Below are 19,302 nucleotides of genomic sequence, written 5' to 3' on the forward strand. Positions count from 1 at the left end.
CCCATCACTCGCTCTGGCAGCACCATCCCACAAGGACACAAGGGGGGTCCACTGGAGGATGGTAATAGCTTCAGAATGTCTTGTGCCTTGGAACTCAAACAAGAGGCTGTTTCAAAAGCTGAAATGAAATTCACGGGGGGAGGGGGGGGATAGAGAAATAACAATTTGGACCAGAATTTCCCTTGTTAAGCAAGGCAGTTAAGTAAGTCGCATCCAATTTTATGACCTTTTTTGCTATGGCTGTTAAGTGAATCACTGCATCGTTAACCGAATCATGCAGTTGTTAAACGAATCTAGCTTCCCCTATTGACTGTGTGCTGGAAGCAAGCTGGGAAGGTCAGAAATGGCGATCATGTCACTCACACACACACACACACACACACACACGGATGCTGCAACCTGGTAAATACATGCCAGTTGCCGAGCACTCAAATTTTGATCATGTGACTGTGGGGCTACCATGACAGGTTGCATGCGTGAGGACAGGTTGCAACTCACTTTTTTCGGTACCATTGTAATTTCAAATTGTCATTAATCAAATGGTTCTAAATTGTCCTTCCACCTAATGGCAGGTATTTTTTTTTGTTAACTGGAAAAAGCAATCACTTTGCTCAAGTTCTGCAGAGGGACAAGAAAAAGAGGCACTTGCAATGTTTAAATAGATTTTTATTTCAAGGTCTGCGAGTCAGACGTCCCTGCTACGGAGACATTTTGATGTTTTGGCCGCAGACTGGGAGTGTCGTTCACCAGAAGCTGGATTTCACATACAAAAATGGGGATGTGTGAGAGGAGTAAGCCAGAACTTCTAGGTTTTTCACAGCAAGACAAAGATTTACACCTTTCTCTTACAAGGAAAGCTGGCAAAAGGGACAGGTGAGGGGAGGAGGGGGACAGGGGAAAACAGTCAGCAGACATCACAGTAGCCCAGGAACAATATAGCAACAAGAGAGCAAACAATGTAACCAAGCCTCTGGTTTTTAATAAGCATGGTTGGAAACGAAGAGAGACTCGCTGGCAACTGCTCCCATTTGGCCAGATGAAACGTATTTACCTTGGCAGGCAAGGCTGTTGGCCTGTAAGGAGGAAAAAGTCATTGTGAGAGGAGTAGGACCTGTCCCAGGTCAAAAACAGAAACAGCACATCACTTCGCTTTCCCTGCCTTATTGAGCTCAGGGACAGCCACAGCAGAAACTGAGGGCAGCTATCAAAGTCCTTTCTCTTGTTGAAGGAGACAAAGAACTGCAAGGAATCTCTTTTGTGGCAGAATTGCTGGCAAATACAAGACCTCTCCTCCCACTTTCAATCTCTTTCCCCGAAAAGGCTCCTGGGTAAGTGTGACCCACCAGCATGATATAGAAATAGCACTCAGACTTATATACTGCCCCATAATGCTTTACAGCACTCTCTGGGCTGTTTATATCATCAGCATTATTTGCATATTGCCCCCCAAGAGCCAGGATCAAACTCCAGGCTGTGAGCAGAGTTTGCCTGCAATGCTGCATTCTAACCACTGCGCCACCAGGTGGACTCTTGTGAAATGCAACATCACAAATCATTCCCACTAAAGTTGCTTCACCATTCTGCTTTTTCACTTAATCTTCTTGCCTCATCTTAATTAAAAAGTATGTCTAAAACTCTACATGCTTAACTTTTGGGGAAACTGGCTATTTAAACTCTTTCGTGGATTACACATGTACTTTTCCACAATTATAACCCCTTGCTAAACCCTATTAGATGTAACATACCAAAGCACGCTTGACGTATTCCTCCTGGGCGTTCTTCAAGTTTTCTTTCTTGCCGCTCCAGGCCTTGAGGGCCGAAGCTTGGAGGGCACGGCCATAAGAGAAGGTCAAGACCCATGGCTTGTGCAGAGGGCACTTATTGATGGCATTCAAATTGATGGAAGCCTCTTCCTCACTCTGACCTCCAGACAGGAAAGTGATGCCTGTGACCACAGGAAGAATGTGAGTAGGCCAGGCAGAACTAAACATGGATTTAAGGTCTATGGAAAATAGCTTTAAGAAGAAGGAAGTGTTTTTATGGGGAAATTCAACATTGAGAAATCCAGGAGAGAAATTCAAGGATTCTTGCATTCTTTCTATCTTCACTCTACCCTGATCCTTCAAGAAAATGGTTCCAGTTATATAGGTGGGGTGCACCTTGTCTACACTTACAAAATGGGGGAGTCCTCAAGGGGGGGAATTTTATACGACTCCAATAGCAAACATGGTATATCAATAATCTCACAGGTCAGTTTTCTCCAACTGGATGTGTAGGATCTATAATTCCCAAAGTTCCAGCCCCCACAGACCCAAATAACTGAAGAACCTCAGAATGAAAAAATATATTAATAACTTTTGTTATTACAAAATGCACAGAGAAGCCCAAATGCACACAAGTAATCTTCTATGGCTGTGCATGTGTCTACATGACCCACTTTGGGATTAGAAGCAGGGAGAAAATTGGGGTGTTAGAAGTTTGATTTTTCTTACCAGGCAGTGCTGGAGGGACGGTGCGGCGCAGGGCAGTCACGGTGGCAAAAGCAATTTCTTCAGGCGCGTATTTGGTAGTACAGGCATGGCCGGGGGTCACCATGTTTGGTTTGAGCAGGGCCCCCTCCAGGTAGATATGATGGTCACTTAAGGCCTTGTACACAGCAGCCAGAACCTGTCCATAGAGTGAATCAAGGCAAGAAATAATTTGTAAGATTTCTATTGTCAAAAGAATTCTCAGTTGCATTAGGAGCCTCCTTTTCCAGTTACAAGGCATGCAAAAGGCTTTTCCACCTGTACCCACTGTACACCACTGAGGTCAGTGGAGGAGCCCCCTTCCACATCCTCACCTTCTCTGTCACATACTGGCAGCGTTTGAGGTCATGGTCACCATCAGGAAGGATTTCTGGTTCCACAATAGGAACAATTCCATTCTGCAGTTCAGGAAAGGAGAGGCATTATAATGATTAGAACCCCAAATTGATAATGCATTTTTTTTTTAAAAAAATCCCATTTCAGAAACCAGTGCAGCCTCTTTTCAGGTCACAGGCTGTATTCAACTTTGGAATAGTGTGCAGCACTACACCAATTGCCAGATGCCTCCTAAGTACTTTTTAAGGTGCTGGTATTAATCCTAAGTGGCTGAGGGCTTCCCTGCCTGAAATACGTCCCTCTTCTTCACACAAATCCATTGGCCATTAAGAACTTCATGCTGCTCCTTTGTGTCCCCTTTGTTGGAGAGACCCCAGCCACATTGCTCTTGAGAAACTTGTTTGCCCATCCCCCATCCCGTTGTTTAGAAAATCACCAGCTTTTTAAACCATGGCAAAAAAGGCCATAAAATTAGGTGATCCATCTTGTTTTATAACTACCACAAGTTACAACAATGGAGCGAGACTCTACTATGGTGATAAGTTGAGGACTACCTAGCTTTTAATTATACATCGAATTTTCAAATTAACAGTTTTTCATTTTCTTAGCTCCCTTAGTTCTTGCCCAAGCAAAAAGGTAGAATATAAAGTTAATAAGTAAAGCTAATATGATTATTCCCTTTGGGTTCCCTTTTCTCTTCTTCATATTAAAATTATAGATAAATGGCAATTTTTAGAGAAATCTGAAATGTGGGGTTTACAGATTTTAACCCCTGCCATAAACAACCTCTATTTTCAGGAGAAAACCACCCCAAACTCTTATTCCTTTACACTTTATCTGTGCTGTCTGTGAAATTGCAAGTGGTGAAGCATATTTGGGGATGTTTATTGAAGTATGCCCCAGGGAAAATTTACAATCACATATCTAACTCCAGCCACCAGAAAAATAAGGACATTGAAAAAGGTCCTTGCAAAATTGCCCAGAACTATTTCTGTTGATAGACCACAAAACAGCTATTTCAACACCGCCCTCTTGAGACATACTTGGCAGCTGAATGACATTAAGGAGCTCTGCTCCACACAGCTGTATCGAGCTAACTGAAACCCAGCTTGTCTCCCAACCCAGCCAGCTAAGAATTTTTAAGGAGAGATCAAACTTTGGCTGTTCCATGAATTGCATTTGTTCCATCATGATGCTTTCTGTCCACTAAATATCACTGGGTACATCGATCATTGCTGAGGCAAAAAAAAGGGGCCAAAAAAGCCAACACAGTGCTAGGCTGCATCAAAAGAGGGATAGAATCAAGATCACATGAAGTATTAATACCACTTTACAATGCCTTGGTAAGGCCACACTTGGAATACGGCATCCAGTTTTGGTCACCACAATGTAAAAAAGATGTTGAGACTCTAGAAAGAGTACAGAGAAGAGCAACAAAGATGATCAGGGGACTGGAGGCTAAAACATATAAGGAACGGTTGCTGGAATTGGGTATGTCTAGTTTAATGAAGAGAAGGACGAGGGGGGACATGATAGCAGTCTTCCAAAATCTCAGGGGCTGCCACCAAGAAGAGGGAGTCAAGCTATTTTCCAAAGCGCCTGAAGGCAGGACAAGAAGCAACAGATGGAAACTAACCAAAGAGAGAAGCAACCTAGAACTAAGGAGAAATTTTCTGACAGAACAATTAATCAGTGGAACAACCTGCCTCCAGAAGCTGTGAATGCTCCAACACTGGAAGTTTTTAAGAAGAGACCGGACGCTCAATTTGTCTGAAATGGTATAGGGTTTCCTGCTTGAGCAGGGGGTTGGACTAGATGACCTCCAAGGTCCCTTCCAATTGTATTATTATTACTATCCAACGACAGCCAGAATTCCTCTCCTAATGTCACTGTGCACCCACCTGCTGGCAGATGCTGGCATAACGAGCAAGCACATTGGCATTCTCAATGATGGCCAGGTAGGAAGGGGTGGTGGGAGTGATCTTCAAGACACAGCGCCACTTGGCAAAGTCAGCACCATCCTTCTTGTACTGGGCACAGCGTTCAGACAAGCCATCCAGACCTACAAAGTTAGGAAGAGATTATAAGAATAAACTTCTTTGAACGCCTCAACCTGAACCTTCCATTGCTACATGAATCCAGGTTTATAGTCCATAATGTTGGCCACCTCTCATAATCGGCTCACACATATTTGCTCACCCTGGGTGGTGGTCTCTCCATTAGTCCCAGCAAGAGGCACAACACCTTTGTCAACCTGCACAGAGGGAAGAAAGGAGGAATATCTGTCAAACCAATGACTGATCGCTCCATTTTCATCAATACACCCCTAGTTTCCAATAGTGATTAGGGCAAAAATATAAACATTCCCTTTTCGTCCTTATCAGTGGTCTGTGTCTTCCTCAGTCTTGGGTCCTCTACCAGAGCTCTGGGAGTCTAAGGTCCTGGTACTTCTCATATACGTAGTCCTCAACGTACAACTTGTGACTTAGCAGCCGTTCAAATTTACGACAGATCTACTTTGGGGCTTACGACCCCAGATTTGAAGTTCTGCAGTTATATGACCAAATTTAGGGTGCTTAGCACCAGCTGGACACATTTATGGCCATATTTACAGCTGTTTGCAGTGTCCTCCAGTCCTGTAACCCATTTTAGTTACTTCCGGTTTTCGGCAAAACCATGCCAATAGAGGACTATTGGTTCGCTTATAGACAGCGGTGTTCGCTTAACTTTCAGAAAGTACACAAACCCTTGAAATTCTAATCTAACAAATTACCTGAATGTAGGATTAGGAAACAATAGCCGATCCAAATGAAAAAATTATAAAGGCACCACTCTTGAATATTTTGTTATGGTTGTCAATCTCCTGTTTCAAAAGCAAAACTCTGTAGCCACCATTTCTCTCCTCCCTTGTTGGTCCCCCCATTAAGCACATTAAAGAGATTCCAGTGTTTAATATCCAAAAAGCTTCCTGTTCATCACTAAACTGGAAAAAAAGAATTATGTTCGGTACAGTTAGTCATAAAAGGTGCAAATCGCCGAGGACATGGCATATCCTGTCTTCCTACATAGAATGCTTCTTCAGAGACAATATCTACATATGTTATGAGAGAGACTATCTAAAACCCACTTTATTCAATCCAATGGCCTCATATATCTTGGATCAGCTCCATCCAAAGAGTTCAATGGCGACAATGAATATTATTAGCATCCATCAGCATTTTTCTTATACGATTTAGTAAAAGAAAATTAGGTATGGGTGAAATCAAATGTTCCGTTCCTTGCATTCTGTTCCAGATTTGTTCACACCATTCCATTCTCACAATTTTGGGTTTTGCAAACCCCCTAATTAAAACCCATGAGATGCTTACCTTGATGCCAACCAGGGCACCTTTGTCCTTAATGACCTTTGTGAAGAGATGCCCATCATCAGCTTTTTGGTACATGGTCTCATGGAAGAGGATCACACCACCGATGCAAGGGTTGATGCGGGCATCTGCGGTGAAGAGCAGTTGCCTATAGAAGCGGCGGTTTTCTTCTGTGTTTTCGGTGCCAATGGACTGCAGGCGTTTGGCAATGCTGCCTAAGAGGCAAAAAGACAAAGCAGAAATTTGTGTCAAATGCTCAATTCAAGACCTGTAGGCCTTTTAAAGTCCTGTCTCTCCCCCCCCATTTTTCCCCACTGCCTCCCCAGCCCAACGCCTCTCAATGTGCCTCTTTGGCTCTTACCAGTAGATTCATCAGCTGCTAGGATGCCTTTGCCGGCTGCCACAATGCGGAGAGCATTTTCTGACAGCTCCTTCTTCTGCTCTGGAGTCAAGGCTGGGTATTGGTGAGGCATCTTGGATGGCTAAACTAGAGAAGGCCAGGAAGTGTTAATGGCTTGGCAACAAAGATCCTTTGGCTGAGAGGGCGGATCAGCAGGGGGACCCACATGCTCTTCTGAATTCCCAAAAGCATAGCAATAACAACAGTTTTAAGCCCCAAATCATGACACAAAATACATTGGGGGTGGGAAACAAAGATTTTCTGTGCTTTATCAATTCCTGCACTAGGTACATGCTCAGGGGAGCCTTAATCTTGTCCTTCCCAATTCTGAGACGTTACAGGTAGGTTGGAATGCAACCCTATCATTGTTAGCCAGCAGAAGCCCAGGATAACAATCTTAGTGCGATACATCTGAAGGGTTTCCTAATTAGGGAAAGAAGGCTAAGAATATATTCATCCTGAGCCACGATTTCGGCTCCAACTACTGTGATGGTTTACATGACTGGCCATTTATGAACCAGGTCTCCTTGTTCCTTCCCACTGCGACACAACCACACATCTATCCCTGATGAACCACCCAATGTTTCTACAGAGACAGAGAATATGTTACCATAGAGATTAGAGGATTTCCATTCAGGTTAAAAGGAGGCCCCTAATTTAAAGCAAGAACATCCAGTGTTCCTGTAAAGGGAACAAATTAACCCAGCCAAGGACATTTCAAGGACAAGGAAATATTTTATTCTCATTTTCAGCTTCCCTAACCCCCAATGTTCTGGTACAGCCTCTCTTTCACCTAGTCTCATATCTTTCGTTCTGCAAACTACTGTAGATTTTTTTTAAAAAAAGGAAAAAAGCATTAACTTAGAAAACGAGGTTGGGGCGCGAAACCAGAACTTTTAAGAGTGGGAATTACACTGGAAGGAAGAAGAAAGGCAAAATCTCACATCCCTGAATTCTCTGGCGCAACAGTTACAGATTAAACTTCGCCACGTGACTTCATCTCCTGCTCCCCCTCCCCAAGTGGTTTCTTTTCCCTCCCTTCACAAATATTACCTCTCCAAAACAAGATTCCCCTCCCCCCCCAAATCAAGATGGCTCACCGCTCTCCTCCTTCGGAAAAGTACTAAAGCGTTTGCGCGGGGAAACAGCAGCAGCAGCAGCAGCAGCTACAGACAGCGAGGGCGCCCGAAACCCGAGTGAGGAGCTCGAATCGAACGCAGAGAGCCCCACCGTTCCAAAATCGAACGTCACGTAACTTAGGCGGAAAAGGGTGAGAAGTTCTCATTAGGGTTGGGGGAGGGAAGAGACTTAAAGGGCCCGAGTTCTTTCTTCGCATCACTACAAAGTATTTAAAAGACACACACACACAAGGAAACGAAGCGTAACGTGGGCGGAAGGCTCTGCTGAGTCGCGCCCGGGAAAAGGACGGTATAATTCGCATGGCTTGGCCGTGATTGTGCAAAAAAAAAAAAAAAAGGCTGCTGCTGGATATTCTAAGCAGTAAAATTACACAATAAAATGTGGTATTCTAATGGCAATTTAAAGGCAAGGGAAGCCTGGGTTAGAATCTCCATACACAGTAACTGCTGAAGTTACATCAAATGGGTGGCTCCGTAGGGTTTCCCCCCCCCTTCTCCTTAACATCCTCTCCAACTTCAGTTTCAGTACTGACCTTTCAAGGGGAAACCTGATCACTCCTCCTTCAGCTCTTCTGTCCTTTCCTGAAGGACACATTACTATTTCTGGATCTCGCCCTACCCCACCCTGGGCCCATGAGCGCTGGATCTCAGCTACCAAAAAGAATGCCCTGGGCATATATGGACTGAAAGATAGCAAAATGCCATGGAAGTGATAAGAGGGAAGCAGGAGGATGAAGAAAAGAGGCCTTAAATTAATAGACCAGGTGGAAAAATCCCAGGACTTTGGGTGCCTGCCACATCTGCCCAAGCCTTGCAAGCTGAAGCACTTGAGGTGGCTCAGTTTGGAATCACTAGGTGTTCCAAAGAGCCCCTAAGTAGGGGAACTTCCTGACACAAAACATAGCAAAGGCTGCCAGTGTAGATTCCTTAGCGGCAGTGGCTAGGGAAGATGGGTGGGAGATGACTGCCCCCTGTCCTGTTTGTTAACCTTCCTCTGGTATGGAAGAGCCACAATGGGAGTAGATGCTGGGTTAGACAAGCCTTTGGCCTAGTCCTGCATGCTTGTTTTTATCTTCAGGATCAACATTATAGATAGGGGCAAGGTCAGATGGAGGGATTCTTAACAGGAATTTTTTTGGCTGGGGAATTCTGGGAGTTGAAATCCACCTGACTTAAACTTGCCAAGATTGAAAAACACTGCTTTAGTGCAAGGAGTCAGTGGCTCAGCAGCTGGAGACCATAGAATTAGGCTTTTTTTAAATAACATAAGCTTAAGTGGCATTGTCCTGTGCCAGTCTAGCAGTGTTAATTCCAAGAACCTAGGGCTGGCAAGTGAAGGAGTAGAGATATAGTAGTTATTCCCAGGCTGTGTTCATACAACACAATGAACTGGCTTCCTGGGTTGCACCAATTCAACTCCTGTAGTTAATTATTACTATGTGGTATGAAGACAATATGTTAATTCCACAAAACATTACAATTCTATGACCATAGTCCATGACTGGTTAACACAACCAATCTAATCTACTGAGCTTTAAATAGTATTTTAAAAAGGAACACATCTGAGTTTGTTCAGTATCTTAATCTGAATCAGTTTCTTCACAAAACCTATGTTTATTGGTTGAAGAAATAGACCCAAGTGAGTGGCAAAACACTTTCTGCTTACTCAAAAGCAAAAACAAACTTATTTGAAATTAAACCACCCATTTTAGGAGCCAGGTGTGTTGGGGAGGGAGATTTTGGTTGTACCTAAATAAGTCTTAATTGCAATCCATTTCTTAATGACATGAACAGAATCACACTCGTGACTCTAATGCATCTTCCCAGTTTGCTTACTGGAAATTCAGTGAAACATTCAGTAGAAAGGCCTACTAATTACTGAGTAAGGATCATACATAAATGCAGATATCCCTAGAAGTTTCCAGGCAGAATGTTAATATCAAGGAACAACTGTTGAGTAGTCTTGCAACAGAGTGCTGCCTATTCTTCTGGAGTGAGTTCAGTTGTTAAAGGAAACAACAAATGGAAGATAAGGTAATGTAAAGAGGCATTTGCCAAGGTGGGAAGCAGCACTCCTAGTGAGTTATCTGATGCCCCAGTGCCTAAGCCAGTGTTTCTCAACCTTAGCAACTTTCAGATTGAGACACATCTGAAAATTGCTAAGGTTGAGAAATACTTGCCTCCAAGGCGAGAGAGGCAGCACTGTTTGAGGTGGCCAGGTCCCTCTGCTCTCAGTATAACAGCATCTCACTAGTTTTGCCTGAATTTCCTAAGCCCTGCCTAAAACCTTTAATGATAGCCTAAGCCAGGCTGAATCCACAGGGGCTTCTTTTGGGATGGTTACGGTAACTGCTGAGTCACAGGCTCTCTGCAGGATCTCAGGTAGCAAGCAAGCGACAGAGTGGGGAGCCCCCTCCTTCCCCCCCTGCCACTTATGGTCCTTTCTATAGCCCTGTCAAAACTAAAGGATAATTTCTGAAGAACAGATGCAACTCTTGGAGACAACTGCTCCAGGGATGCTTTGCCCTACAATGGCATCTCTATCTTTAAATCTGAAAGATAATTATATTGCATGCAATTATTCTTATCCATTTTAGGGATTTCTGTAGATCAGACATGTAATATTGTAGATGCAAGATGGAGAGGCCAGCAGTTAGGCCAACCCACAATGCTGTAATATTTTCTGATCGGTTTCAGGATTTATGAAACCTAATAACTTGACACACTGTTTCCAGTCCCCAAAGTTCCTTTCATAGCTTGGCTTAAGCAAGAGTGTGAACAGCTGAGTTCCCCAGTGCTTCAATAAAGGGGGGGGGAGCTTCAGAGTGAGCACACTGGGGGTGGGGGTAACAGATAAATTTTCAATTCAGTGCATTCATCTTCAGTTTAAAAAGCTTCTCTGGAGACTGGTAAGAACATCACATTCATGAAATCAAAGCAGTTTTATCATTTGGATGAAAAGGACTCAGACACATGTAACATGTAAAACAATAAAGTTTTTGAGTTTCTGTAAGATTGTCTTGCAACAAACTATAATACAGAGTTTTACTCCAAGATTGTGACAGGGACTCAAGGATAACTGAAGAAAGGAGTTACCTGTGAAAGTTATTCAAAACTACTCCTGATTTTCATGCCTCAGTAAAGCCAATAAAAGCAACATAGATCATTTACAAGGATCTACTGCAAAGTCTTTAACATAACAAAGATTTAACAAACCAATGGTTTAGTTAGTAAGCCAAAAATGTAGACAGCCTTTCTCACATTTTTATGAATCGTTTTCACAAGTGATATAAAAATATATTTAGTCTGGAACATTAATGGATTTTAATGCAGGATAGAAAGCCATGGGCAGATTTAAAAAAAAATGAAAATATCCATTGCATTTAATGGGTTGGACTGAGGCATGGACATACTTAGAGTGTGAAATCAATTATCTTTATCTATTCCAATGGTGCATGTTCAGCCATATTTTTTTTTTGCAAATGAGTTACAGATGCTCTACAAGGAGCAATATAAATTATTACACATGGAAACCATCCTACCATCCAGGCAAAAGGATGGAAGATGTTTAGGAGCAAGGAAAAAAAGAGAAAATGCAAAATAGCAGCATGGATATAAATTTGTTGACTTAGGTTGCAAGAGACACATTTACAGACAAAAAGATTAGATACCTCACAAGAATGCAGAGAAAACACTGAGACGCAAACATTTATGGTCTGCAGAGCAGGAAATTGTGTGAGCAACGCTTCCTCAAACCAGCAACCAGTTACTTGTACTTTTTGCAAGTCATACCAGTCAAAAGGAAGAAACAACTGTCTTATGCATGGTGTGAGACACTAACAATAAACTTCTGGGCCCAATCGGAGCAGAGAAACCCAATTCCAAACAGGACTGGAACTTAAATCTTCTCAAATAGACAGCACATACACATACACACAGAAGCACAGGAATGCAAAAGTACTGTATCTAAAATCCCTGAAGGGAAGGATGGATGAATGGCCTAGAAGAGGACTGAAAGGGAGCTATGGCTGTCAAAAAATAACGGGGAAAAAACCCCTCTCCATTTTAGGGCCCTGTTAAAAAAATAATCAAAATAAGAGATGGATAGTTTTGAGCTGGGAAGAACTTACTTGCACAGTGAATCTGCAGCTAACCTATTCAATGACACTATTTTTCCAGCACAGCCATTGTGATTTAACACCCTCCCAGGACCCCGATTGCAACCTACCCCCATCTCTCCCCACCCCCGGCTCATTCCTATGGAGAAAAATGCCGACACAAAGCTGATTTCTCTCTTGCCAGTCTCTGCTCTCACCAACCTTGCTCTCCTCTAAAGCTATAGTGTGAAATCCTGGCTCCCCCGCCCCCCAAACTTTTGCGCCCCCCCCCCATACCGTGGGTACAGCAGGGGGCTCTGGCGAGACACGGCAGCTCCGGAGGGCGCTTGCTGACTGGCAAGAGGCAAAGACTGGAGGAGGGCTATAAAAAGAGGGAGCAGTCACTGGGCGGGGCTGGGCTAACCTTCTCCCCAACCCCTGACCTTTTGTCAAGCAGGCTAAATATAGACCCCGGGACCTGAGCAGGTGAAACACGAGGCTCTTGACATTCCTTGCAGAGCAAGGAAGAGCGAGAGGGTCACGAGGTGAGGGGGGGAGAGAGAGGGCCAGCCAACCCCCCACCAAGGGGGCATCGCTCAGTTGCAACACACTTTCTGTTCTTCAGACCCCTTCCTACTTGGACCCCTCTAAGCCACCCCCCCATGCAGAGATATTTGGTTAGCAGATACTCCCTTCCCCTTCCCCTCCTTGCCATCTGCAAAAACCTTCCGCTATGAAGGCACCACCCTCTCTTACCAAATCTCCTTCTCCGGGTATCTCACTTGGATTACTGCTGGATTTCAGTTTCTGCTCCTGGGCCCAGGATGTCAAGGTTGTCAATGCCACCTACTGTCCTCTGGGAGGAACAGCATTTTTAAACCACCGGAGAGTTAAATGGGTCAAGGTTGCCAACTGCAACACAAGAAGGGCAAGCGGAAAGAATCAGAGTACGTTTTTTCCCTCTGTAGGCCCAAAGAATGGGAAAGCAAAAATAGGAAGACAAATCTTCACTGGCGGACAGGAAACAGATCAGAGATTCACTTTTTGATTTCAGTACTGAGGATAAGGCTTTATTTATTAAATTTGTTTGCCACTTGATCTCGCCACAAGGTGACTCTGGACAGCTTACCTTACAACATTAAGGGCTGCCGGAAATTTAGACACTCTTCCAGATCTCTAGTCCCTTCCATAAATTAAGGCTTCTCCAGAGACATATTAAGCAACAGGCATGACCTGGTCTTATTTTTGGACATTGCTACTCCTTACTCATCTCTGAATGCATCAATTTCTCCTCTCATTCCTCAAATTTGCACCAGTGTCTCTTGGGGAAAAAGCTCCAGGGAACTGAAAAGTTTGCACAGTCTTGTGCAGTTCTGATAAAGCTGTTATGCAATTAGACCACAGAATGTCATGTAGTATAAGTCATAAACTAATTTTATCAGAGTTTGCTCCTTGCACTAAGCCACTAAGTGAACAATTTATTTTCAGCATAGGACACTGTATGAATCCAGCACTTGTAATTAATCAGCCATGTGTGTTAGATTCTATCTCAGTAGTTCTCAACCTTTTTAATGCCGTGACCCCAACCGGTCGTAAGTCGAGGACTAAACCGGTCGTAAGTCAAGGACTACCCAACCGGTTGTAAGTCGAGGACTTTCCCTGCCCGGGAGCGCCACGCATGCGTGGTTCCGCCCCCTGCGCCGGCCGAGGCGTAGCTGGCAAGCGGCAGAGACGGAGCAGGCCGACCACCAGCTGGCCCAGCCCAAGGGAGGTAAGGCACCCGCCGGAAAAGGGGGAAAAAATGGCGGACAAAAAAATGGCAGACAGCCTTGCTTGGCAACCCCCGTGAAATGGTCGATCGACCCCAAATGGGGTCCCGACCCACAGGTTGAGAACCACTGTTCTATCTGAATCTGACTGGAATGGCTATCCAACAAGCTTTTGACAGAAAGTCCTTAAGGTCAGAACTGGGACCAGAATTTCCCTTGCTAAATGAGGTGGTTGTTAAGTGAGTTATGCCCAATTTTACCACCTTTTTGCCACTGTTGTTAAGCGAATCACTGCAGTTGTTACTTGAATCATGCAGTCGTTAAGCAAGTCCATCATCCCCCACAGACTTTGCTTGTCAGAAGCTGCCTGGGAAAATTGCAAATGGTGATCACATGGCCACAGGATACTCCAGGAGTCATAAATACATGCTGGTTGAACAAAAACCAGAATTTTGATCACAATGGGGATGCACTTGTTGTGTGAGTACTGGTCGTAAGTCACTTTTTTTCAGTGCTATTGTATAACAGTCGCTAAATGAATAGTTGTAAGTAGAGGATTAATGTATTAAAACAAACCATGCTTTTGCATGATCCCAGCTATTAATAAGAACTAGAAATCAGACATACATATTCTTCCCCACCCTGTAATTAAGAGAGAAGGAAATGGCTGCACTACAGCTGTTATAAATCAGATGAATGGTTTTTCGCAAACATTTCATTAGCATGAGGTGGACAGAAATGCACCCTGCAATGTTTGCCAGAAGGAAGAAAAAAGTGCTCTCATTTTACATTGCATAAGCAGATCTCTGGGTGAGGCAAGTGTAAACATGAGCAAAATATTTCCCTGTGGCTGGTCAATTTAGCCACAGAAAGGTTGTAGGGACTTCCATATGATCATCTATAAAGTTTTCACCTTATTGATCTGTTGGATGAATAAATCATAGCCTACAGGAGCTGTTGTGATAATCTGGTCATGTTTTAAATTCTCACAGGTATTTTTTACACAACTCACCAAGCCAGACTCCATAAATGGGGGATTTATACATCACACTAATCTCAAAGCAAACAAAATCACAGTATAGGTTAGTGCTATGTGCAAGTCATTGTGATTGGTAAATCATAGTGTATGATTTAGCACTGCATATTAACCCAAATGGGTGGAACAATGGAATATGATGAGTAAACCCAGCCTTTGATAACACTAAGCCTGCATTGATTTGTCTTAAGAATACTGTATCTAGATTAATAGGCCAACATATCCTTGGCAAGTTTGTGTTTCCAACACACAAAACTAGCCTTTATTTATTTGCTGCAAAAATTTGCTGCAAAAATTTAACATAGCCACATGGTCTGGAAAGCTTTACAAAATTCTGGGATCTACAGTCAAAATGTGAAGTAGAAAGATCTCAGAGATGCATATTATTAAGGATAGAGCCAACAGTGGTGATCAAATGTTAAAGAGTTATCCTGAAGATGATTAGGATCAGATTCATTCCCACTTGTTCCAGAGAATTAGATTGTGGACAAAGAATAGAAATGTTGGCTTAACATAAGAATAACGGCAAGAATGTTTTAAAAACTTTGAAAACCTTGAGGCTTTTGCCCAGAATGTATGCTTCAAAGATTCTAATATACAGTATATCGTGTTTTCCCCAAAATAAGACCCAACTGGAAAATAAGCTCTAGCATGATTTTTCAGGATGCTTGTAATATAAGCCCTACCCCAAAAATAAGCCCCAGTTAAGATTGTCAGCCAGCCCCATTTAGTACCGTATTTCCCTGAAAATAAGCCCTACTGCGTCTTTTGGAGCAAAAATTAATATAAGATCCGGTCTTATTTTCGGGGAAACACGGTATATAATAGAGGTGGGTAACTTGTGGTTATCAGAATTGTATACATTTCAGGAGCATTTTATGACTCTTAGAATGAGGTTTTCTATCATTGTGAGCCAGAAAATACAGGAGTATTAAATGTACACCTGTAGTGGGCTCTTGGGCCTCTTCCAAATATTAGAAGCCTATCTCAGCCACAAAAATTGCCTGCCACCTGCTTACATTTTTAAATACCTAGAGGAATTCAGAAAAAAAAACCTGCCTATCACATTAAACTGCCCCCATCCCCTAACCTAACATGTATTTATGCATTGTCTCTGGATTGTTTCAAAGTAATTGACAATCTATTACAATGCACCGTTATCAATCTAGTTTCTAAATATTAATTGCACATGACACAACCGTCCCCCAGCCATGTACACGGAAGGATCACTGCAGTCATTTTGAGAATTGTGATACAGATTGGGAAGGTTTCTTTTAGGACACTGGATTTTGAATATACTACACCATGTATATTGTCACAAAATAAATCAATACAGGGAAGCTGAGATTATATGGGGAGAAAAGAGCTAAGCAGAGGTCACAAGCCCCAGTACATTTGCTTATAATTTAGTAAGGAAAAATACTGCACCAGTGAGCCAGAGGAGCTGTTCCTACGCATGGAAAGGGAGGCTTGATGGAACAACAGGTGGAGATCAAGAGGCCCCAAACCACACCTGTGGTGCATACTGCTGCAATCTTCAGCCTATCTCCAGCAATAGGCTGTGATCCAGTTCCCCATGGCAACCTGCAAGGCCTGGGTTGTGATGCTAGTTACCATGGCAGCAGTTACTCTTTCCCCAAATCCATCCTCCAGCCCCTCCCCAGAAGAAGTCCATAGCAGCTGAGAAATAATCAGCAGGAAACTTTAATTAACAAGGCAGTTTTGGAACAGACAACAAGTTGAGCGGGGATCTTACAAGAAGTGGCACAGTTCTGTTTATCTGGCCAAAGCCAAGCATGGCCACTTCTCTCCAAGCAAGCAAGGCCCAAGGGAAACAGGAAGGCAAGGGGTTCTTCATGAAAGCTCAGAGCTTCTTGTTTCATAGGTCATAGGATGCAAATGAAGCAAATTCAAGGGCATATAATTGAAAATCACAAGGCCAAAGCAGTAAAAGTTCTTAGGAAGCAAAAAGGAACAAGCCCAGAAAAGTCAAAGTATATCAAATCAACTACAATAGCATTTAAGAATAATGTTATCAAGGAGCAGCTTTCCTAAGTCGAGGAGGTGAAGATGGTCACAGCGCCCGTATCCCGCTGGATCATCACAAGAGTCTACTGAGGAGGTCATAATTTAACATTCACATCAAAAAGTTCAAGAAGTTCAAAGGGAATCCAGAATTCAGAGCATTGTGATCCTGTGAGGGTCAGCAGCAGTTCGGGTGTTCCACTGGGTATTCAGCTGGTTTCCTCAGAGTCTAGGACTTTGACGTGGGTGAAGGGGAAGTGTCCACAGCACCCATTCAGCTCTCCCTCCCATTGGCCATTGACATTCATCTTGGTGACTGCAATGAGATCACCCACCTGTGGAATATCACAAGACACAAAGCCAAGATCAGAAGACTGACCACCTTTCTGTACTTTCCCAGTATCTCAACCTTTCCTAACTTCTGTGCTGGAATTATAACTCCTGGAACATACGGTCAAACAACTCCCACAATTATTGGGTATCAAGCTGGTGAAAAATGACCTCTTTTCCCCAACACCTGACAGATGAAGCTTTTTATATTCTTTTAGTGGTCATCTCAAATGAGGAATAGGTTCCAGGCCAGCATATTTCCAATTTGCAAAAATACTGGCATGAAAGAACTGGATTGCTAGGAATGCCAGAATCCAAGCATGTTCAGTTTATTATGATTTTTTAAGCTCCCTCCCCTGCACATCCCTCAGTCCTAGGAAAGTTTGATAATTGCAATGGGCTCCTTAAGAGCATAGTCAGAAGTCTGTAGCCTGGATTATTTCACCAGCAAAGCTGCTCTACTCAACATTTTGATGAATAATCATATCAGCATAATTTGTATTCTCCCTGACCTTATAACTTTTAAAGGTAAAGAGGCAGGCCATAATTCCATGCCTCCTAGCAACAAAAGAAGCATTGCTCAAGATTCATCATTAATCTATATCATCACCACTACCAGTGATAAATCCCCATTCACATACAGACATAATAACCAGATATTTATTCATCCCACCACCCTCCATGATCAAGATCATCCTGACCCTTTTTAAAACATTTATTTTTTACTGTTTTGGTGACTTGCCTCAAAGGCCAATGCTGTTTTGTCACTGGCACCAGGCACCCTTCGTTGGACTGCTCTGGCTATTACGGGAGCGTGTCGGGGGGCGCCATGGCTGCTGGGATGAGCATATGGACAAGGCTGGACATATGGCACGGGTATCATACCCACACGCCCATCGGCACGTTGAGCTGTCCACCACTGGTCTTCTGGCTTGGCTAAAACTCGCAAAGGCTCCCCTTTGGTGAAGGGAAGGTCTTCCTGGTCACGGCCAACAAAGTCATAGAGGGCACGGACCCACTCGCCAGCAGGAGGTGGCTGGGCAGAGGAAGGGGCTACAACGCGTCCCAAGGGAGCTACCAGGGTGGTAGTGTCCAGGTAATGCAGGCGGTAGAAGTCTAAAAGCACTGGAAAACCATCAAATTCTTGCTCCCCAATCCGTAGACGCCCAGGGAGGCTGTTTATAATGTAGTGTGACACCTGAAAGAGACAGAATGACAAAGAAGCATAACCCTGCTGTCTCAAATCTTCATCAGTTTCATGATAGAACAATCAACCTTGCCCAGATAGGATGCATCCCTCTAGGTAAGTGAACTTCAAATCCCAGAATGCCCCCAGTGCCAAGTATTCTGGATACTAAAGTTCAAACACCTAAAAGTCACTCTTCTAAATCTATCAGCAACTCCCTGCTAACTCTCCACTGTAGTAATCAGTGCTCAGTCATTGCAGGGTGCAAATATGGCTGACTGCCTTCGCAGTGTTTATTGCCTTTTATACAGGTATTCCAAATAGCATAAAGTAACATGGCATCAGCATAGTAACAGCATTTCTATTGGTGAAACCCCTTGCCAATCCTTAAGAATATACCAGCTAGGAGGCCCCAGCCAGGGAGCAGTTTCTACCACATCCTGTTGATGTAACCTGGCTGATATCATGTGAACCAGGTGATATCATGTACCAGCCTGGGGTAGTTTCCCACATTGCCATGGTGATGTGAATGGATGAGATCATGTAGAGAGAAGAGGCACGCAGGAGTTGGAAGGGCAGTTTGCTGCTCACGACCTCTACCTGGCCCCTATCTCTACACTCCACAAGCATGTTTCATTTCCCCCACCAGATATTAAGATTATACAAAAATCACCTTGGAGTTTTCACTGACGGAGAGGACGTAGTCACCAGGGCACGTAGTACTGTCCCGTACCAGAAAGGTCCCATGGCGGTGTCCCTGGAGACATGCAGCTGCTTCTTGACGACTCAGAGCGCCCATATACCATTCATGAAGATCCCCAAAAGCAGACATGGCTTGAGGGAACATTGAAGGTGGAAAAACCCACCCCTCTCTTTGTTGAATGTTATTCCTACAAAAACCTGATACGTTTTGCTCCAGTATTTAACAATGCTTTATGAAAGAAAGTTACCCTGTTGAATGCTTGCCATTTCAGTAGTTTAGTAGGACCTTTAAATAATCACACGGATGATCCTGCAAGGGAACAGGATTTCTTTCGTAGTTCCACCCCAAAATCTTTCAGCCTAAGGTCTACTATTCAAACTTGGTATCT

At 43.5% G+C, this 19,302-nt stretch overlaps 2 protein-coding genes across 3 annotated transcripts; both read right to left on the bottom strand.

Moving 5' to 3' along the window:
• Positions 1 to 656: 656 nt before the first annotated feature.
• Positions 657 to 12,231, bottom strand: LOC107298841 (fructose-bisphosphate aldolase A). Of its 2 annotated transcripts, none has more exons than XM_015828205.1 (9): positions 12,163 to 12,231; positions 6,591 to 6,716; positions 6,233 to 6,444; positions 5,064 to 5,118; positions 4,766 to 4,926; positions 2,843 to 2,926; positions 2,493 to 2,667; positions 1,746 to 1,945; positions 657 to 1,073 (listed from the first exon to the last, which is right to left on the bottom strand). In XM_015828205.1, the coding sequence occupies exons 2-9, from the start codon at positions 6,700 to 6,702 to the stop codon at positions 978 to 980; spliced, it is 1,095 nt and encodes a 364-aa protein (XP_015683691.1). In that variant the 5' UTR covers positions 6,703 to 6,716; positions 12,163 to 12,231; the 3' UTR covers positions 657 to 977. The 2 variants fall into 2 exon arrangements, with proteins under 2 accessions (XP_015683691.1, XP_015683692.1); XM_015828206.1 differs by lacking the exon at positions 12,163 to 12,231 and adding an exon at positions 7,730 to 7,743.
• A 4,656-nt stretch (positions 12,232 to 16,887) lies between these two features.
• Positions 16,888 to 19,067, bottom strand: LOC107298840 (crk-like protein). The gene is made up of 3 exons (XM_015828204.1): positions 18,885 to 19,067; positions 17,768 to 18,223; positions 16,888 to 17,030 (listed from the first exon to the last, which is right to left on the bottom strand). Exons 1-3 carry the CDS (start codon positions 19,056 to 19,058, stop codon positions 16,905 to 16,907), a joined length of 756 nt encoding a protein of 251 aa, XP_015683690.1. The 5' UTR covers positions 19,059 to 19,067; the 3' UTR covers positions 16,888 to 16,904.
• Between the last annotated feature and the right edge of the window lie 235 nt (positions 19,068 to 19,302).

The sequence above is a fragment of the Protobothrops mucrosquamatus genome, unplaced genomic scaffold (assembly GCF_001527695.2).
Source record: "Protobothrops mucrosquamatus isolate PMUCROS unplaced genomic scaffold, P.Mucros_1.0 scaffold4322, whole genome shotgun sequence".
Classification (NCBI taxonomy): Eukaryota; Metazoa; Chordata; class Lepidosauria; order Squamata; family Viperidae; genus Protobothrops; species Protobothrops mucrosquamatus.

Coding starts and splice junctions, on each gene's coding strand:
- LOC107298841 (XM_015828205.1), bottom strand. CDS start 6,702: ATGCCTCACCAATACCCAGCCTTGACTCCAGAGCAGAAGAAGGAGCTG. Junction 4,927..5,063: donor TGGAGAGACCACCACCCAGG/GTGAGCAAATAT, acceptor CTAACTTTGTAG/GTCTGGATGGCTTGTCTGAA. Junction 1,074..1,745: donor AATACGTCAAGCGTGCTTTG/GTATGTTACATC, acceptor TCCTCCTTACAG/GCCAACAGCCTTGCCTGCCA.
- LOC107298840 (XM_015828204.1), bottom strand. CDS start 19,058: ATGTTCCCTCAAGCCATGTCTGCTTTTGGGGATCTTCATGAATGGTAT. Junction 18,224..18,884: donor CCGTCAGTGAAAACTCCAAG/GTGATTTTTGTA, acceptor TGTCTCTTTCAG/GTGTCACACTACATTATAAA. Junction 17,031..17,767: donor AAACAGCATTGGCCTTTGAG/GCAAGTCACCAA, acceptor GATATTCCACAG/GTGGGTGATCTCATTGCAGT.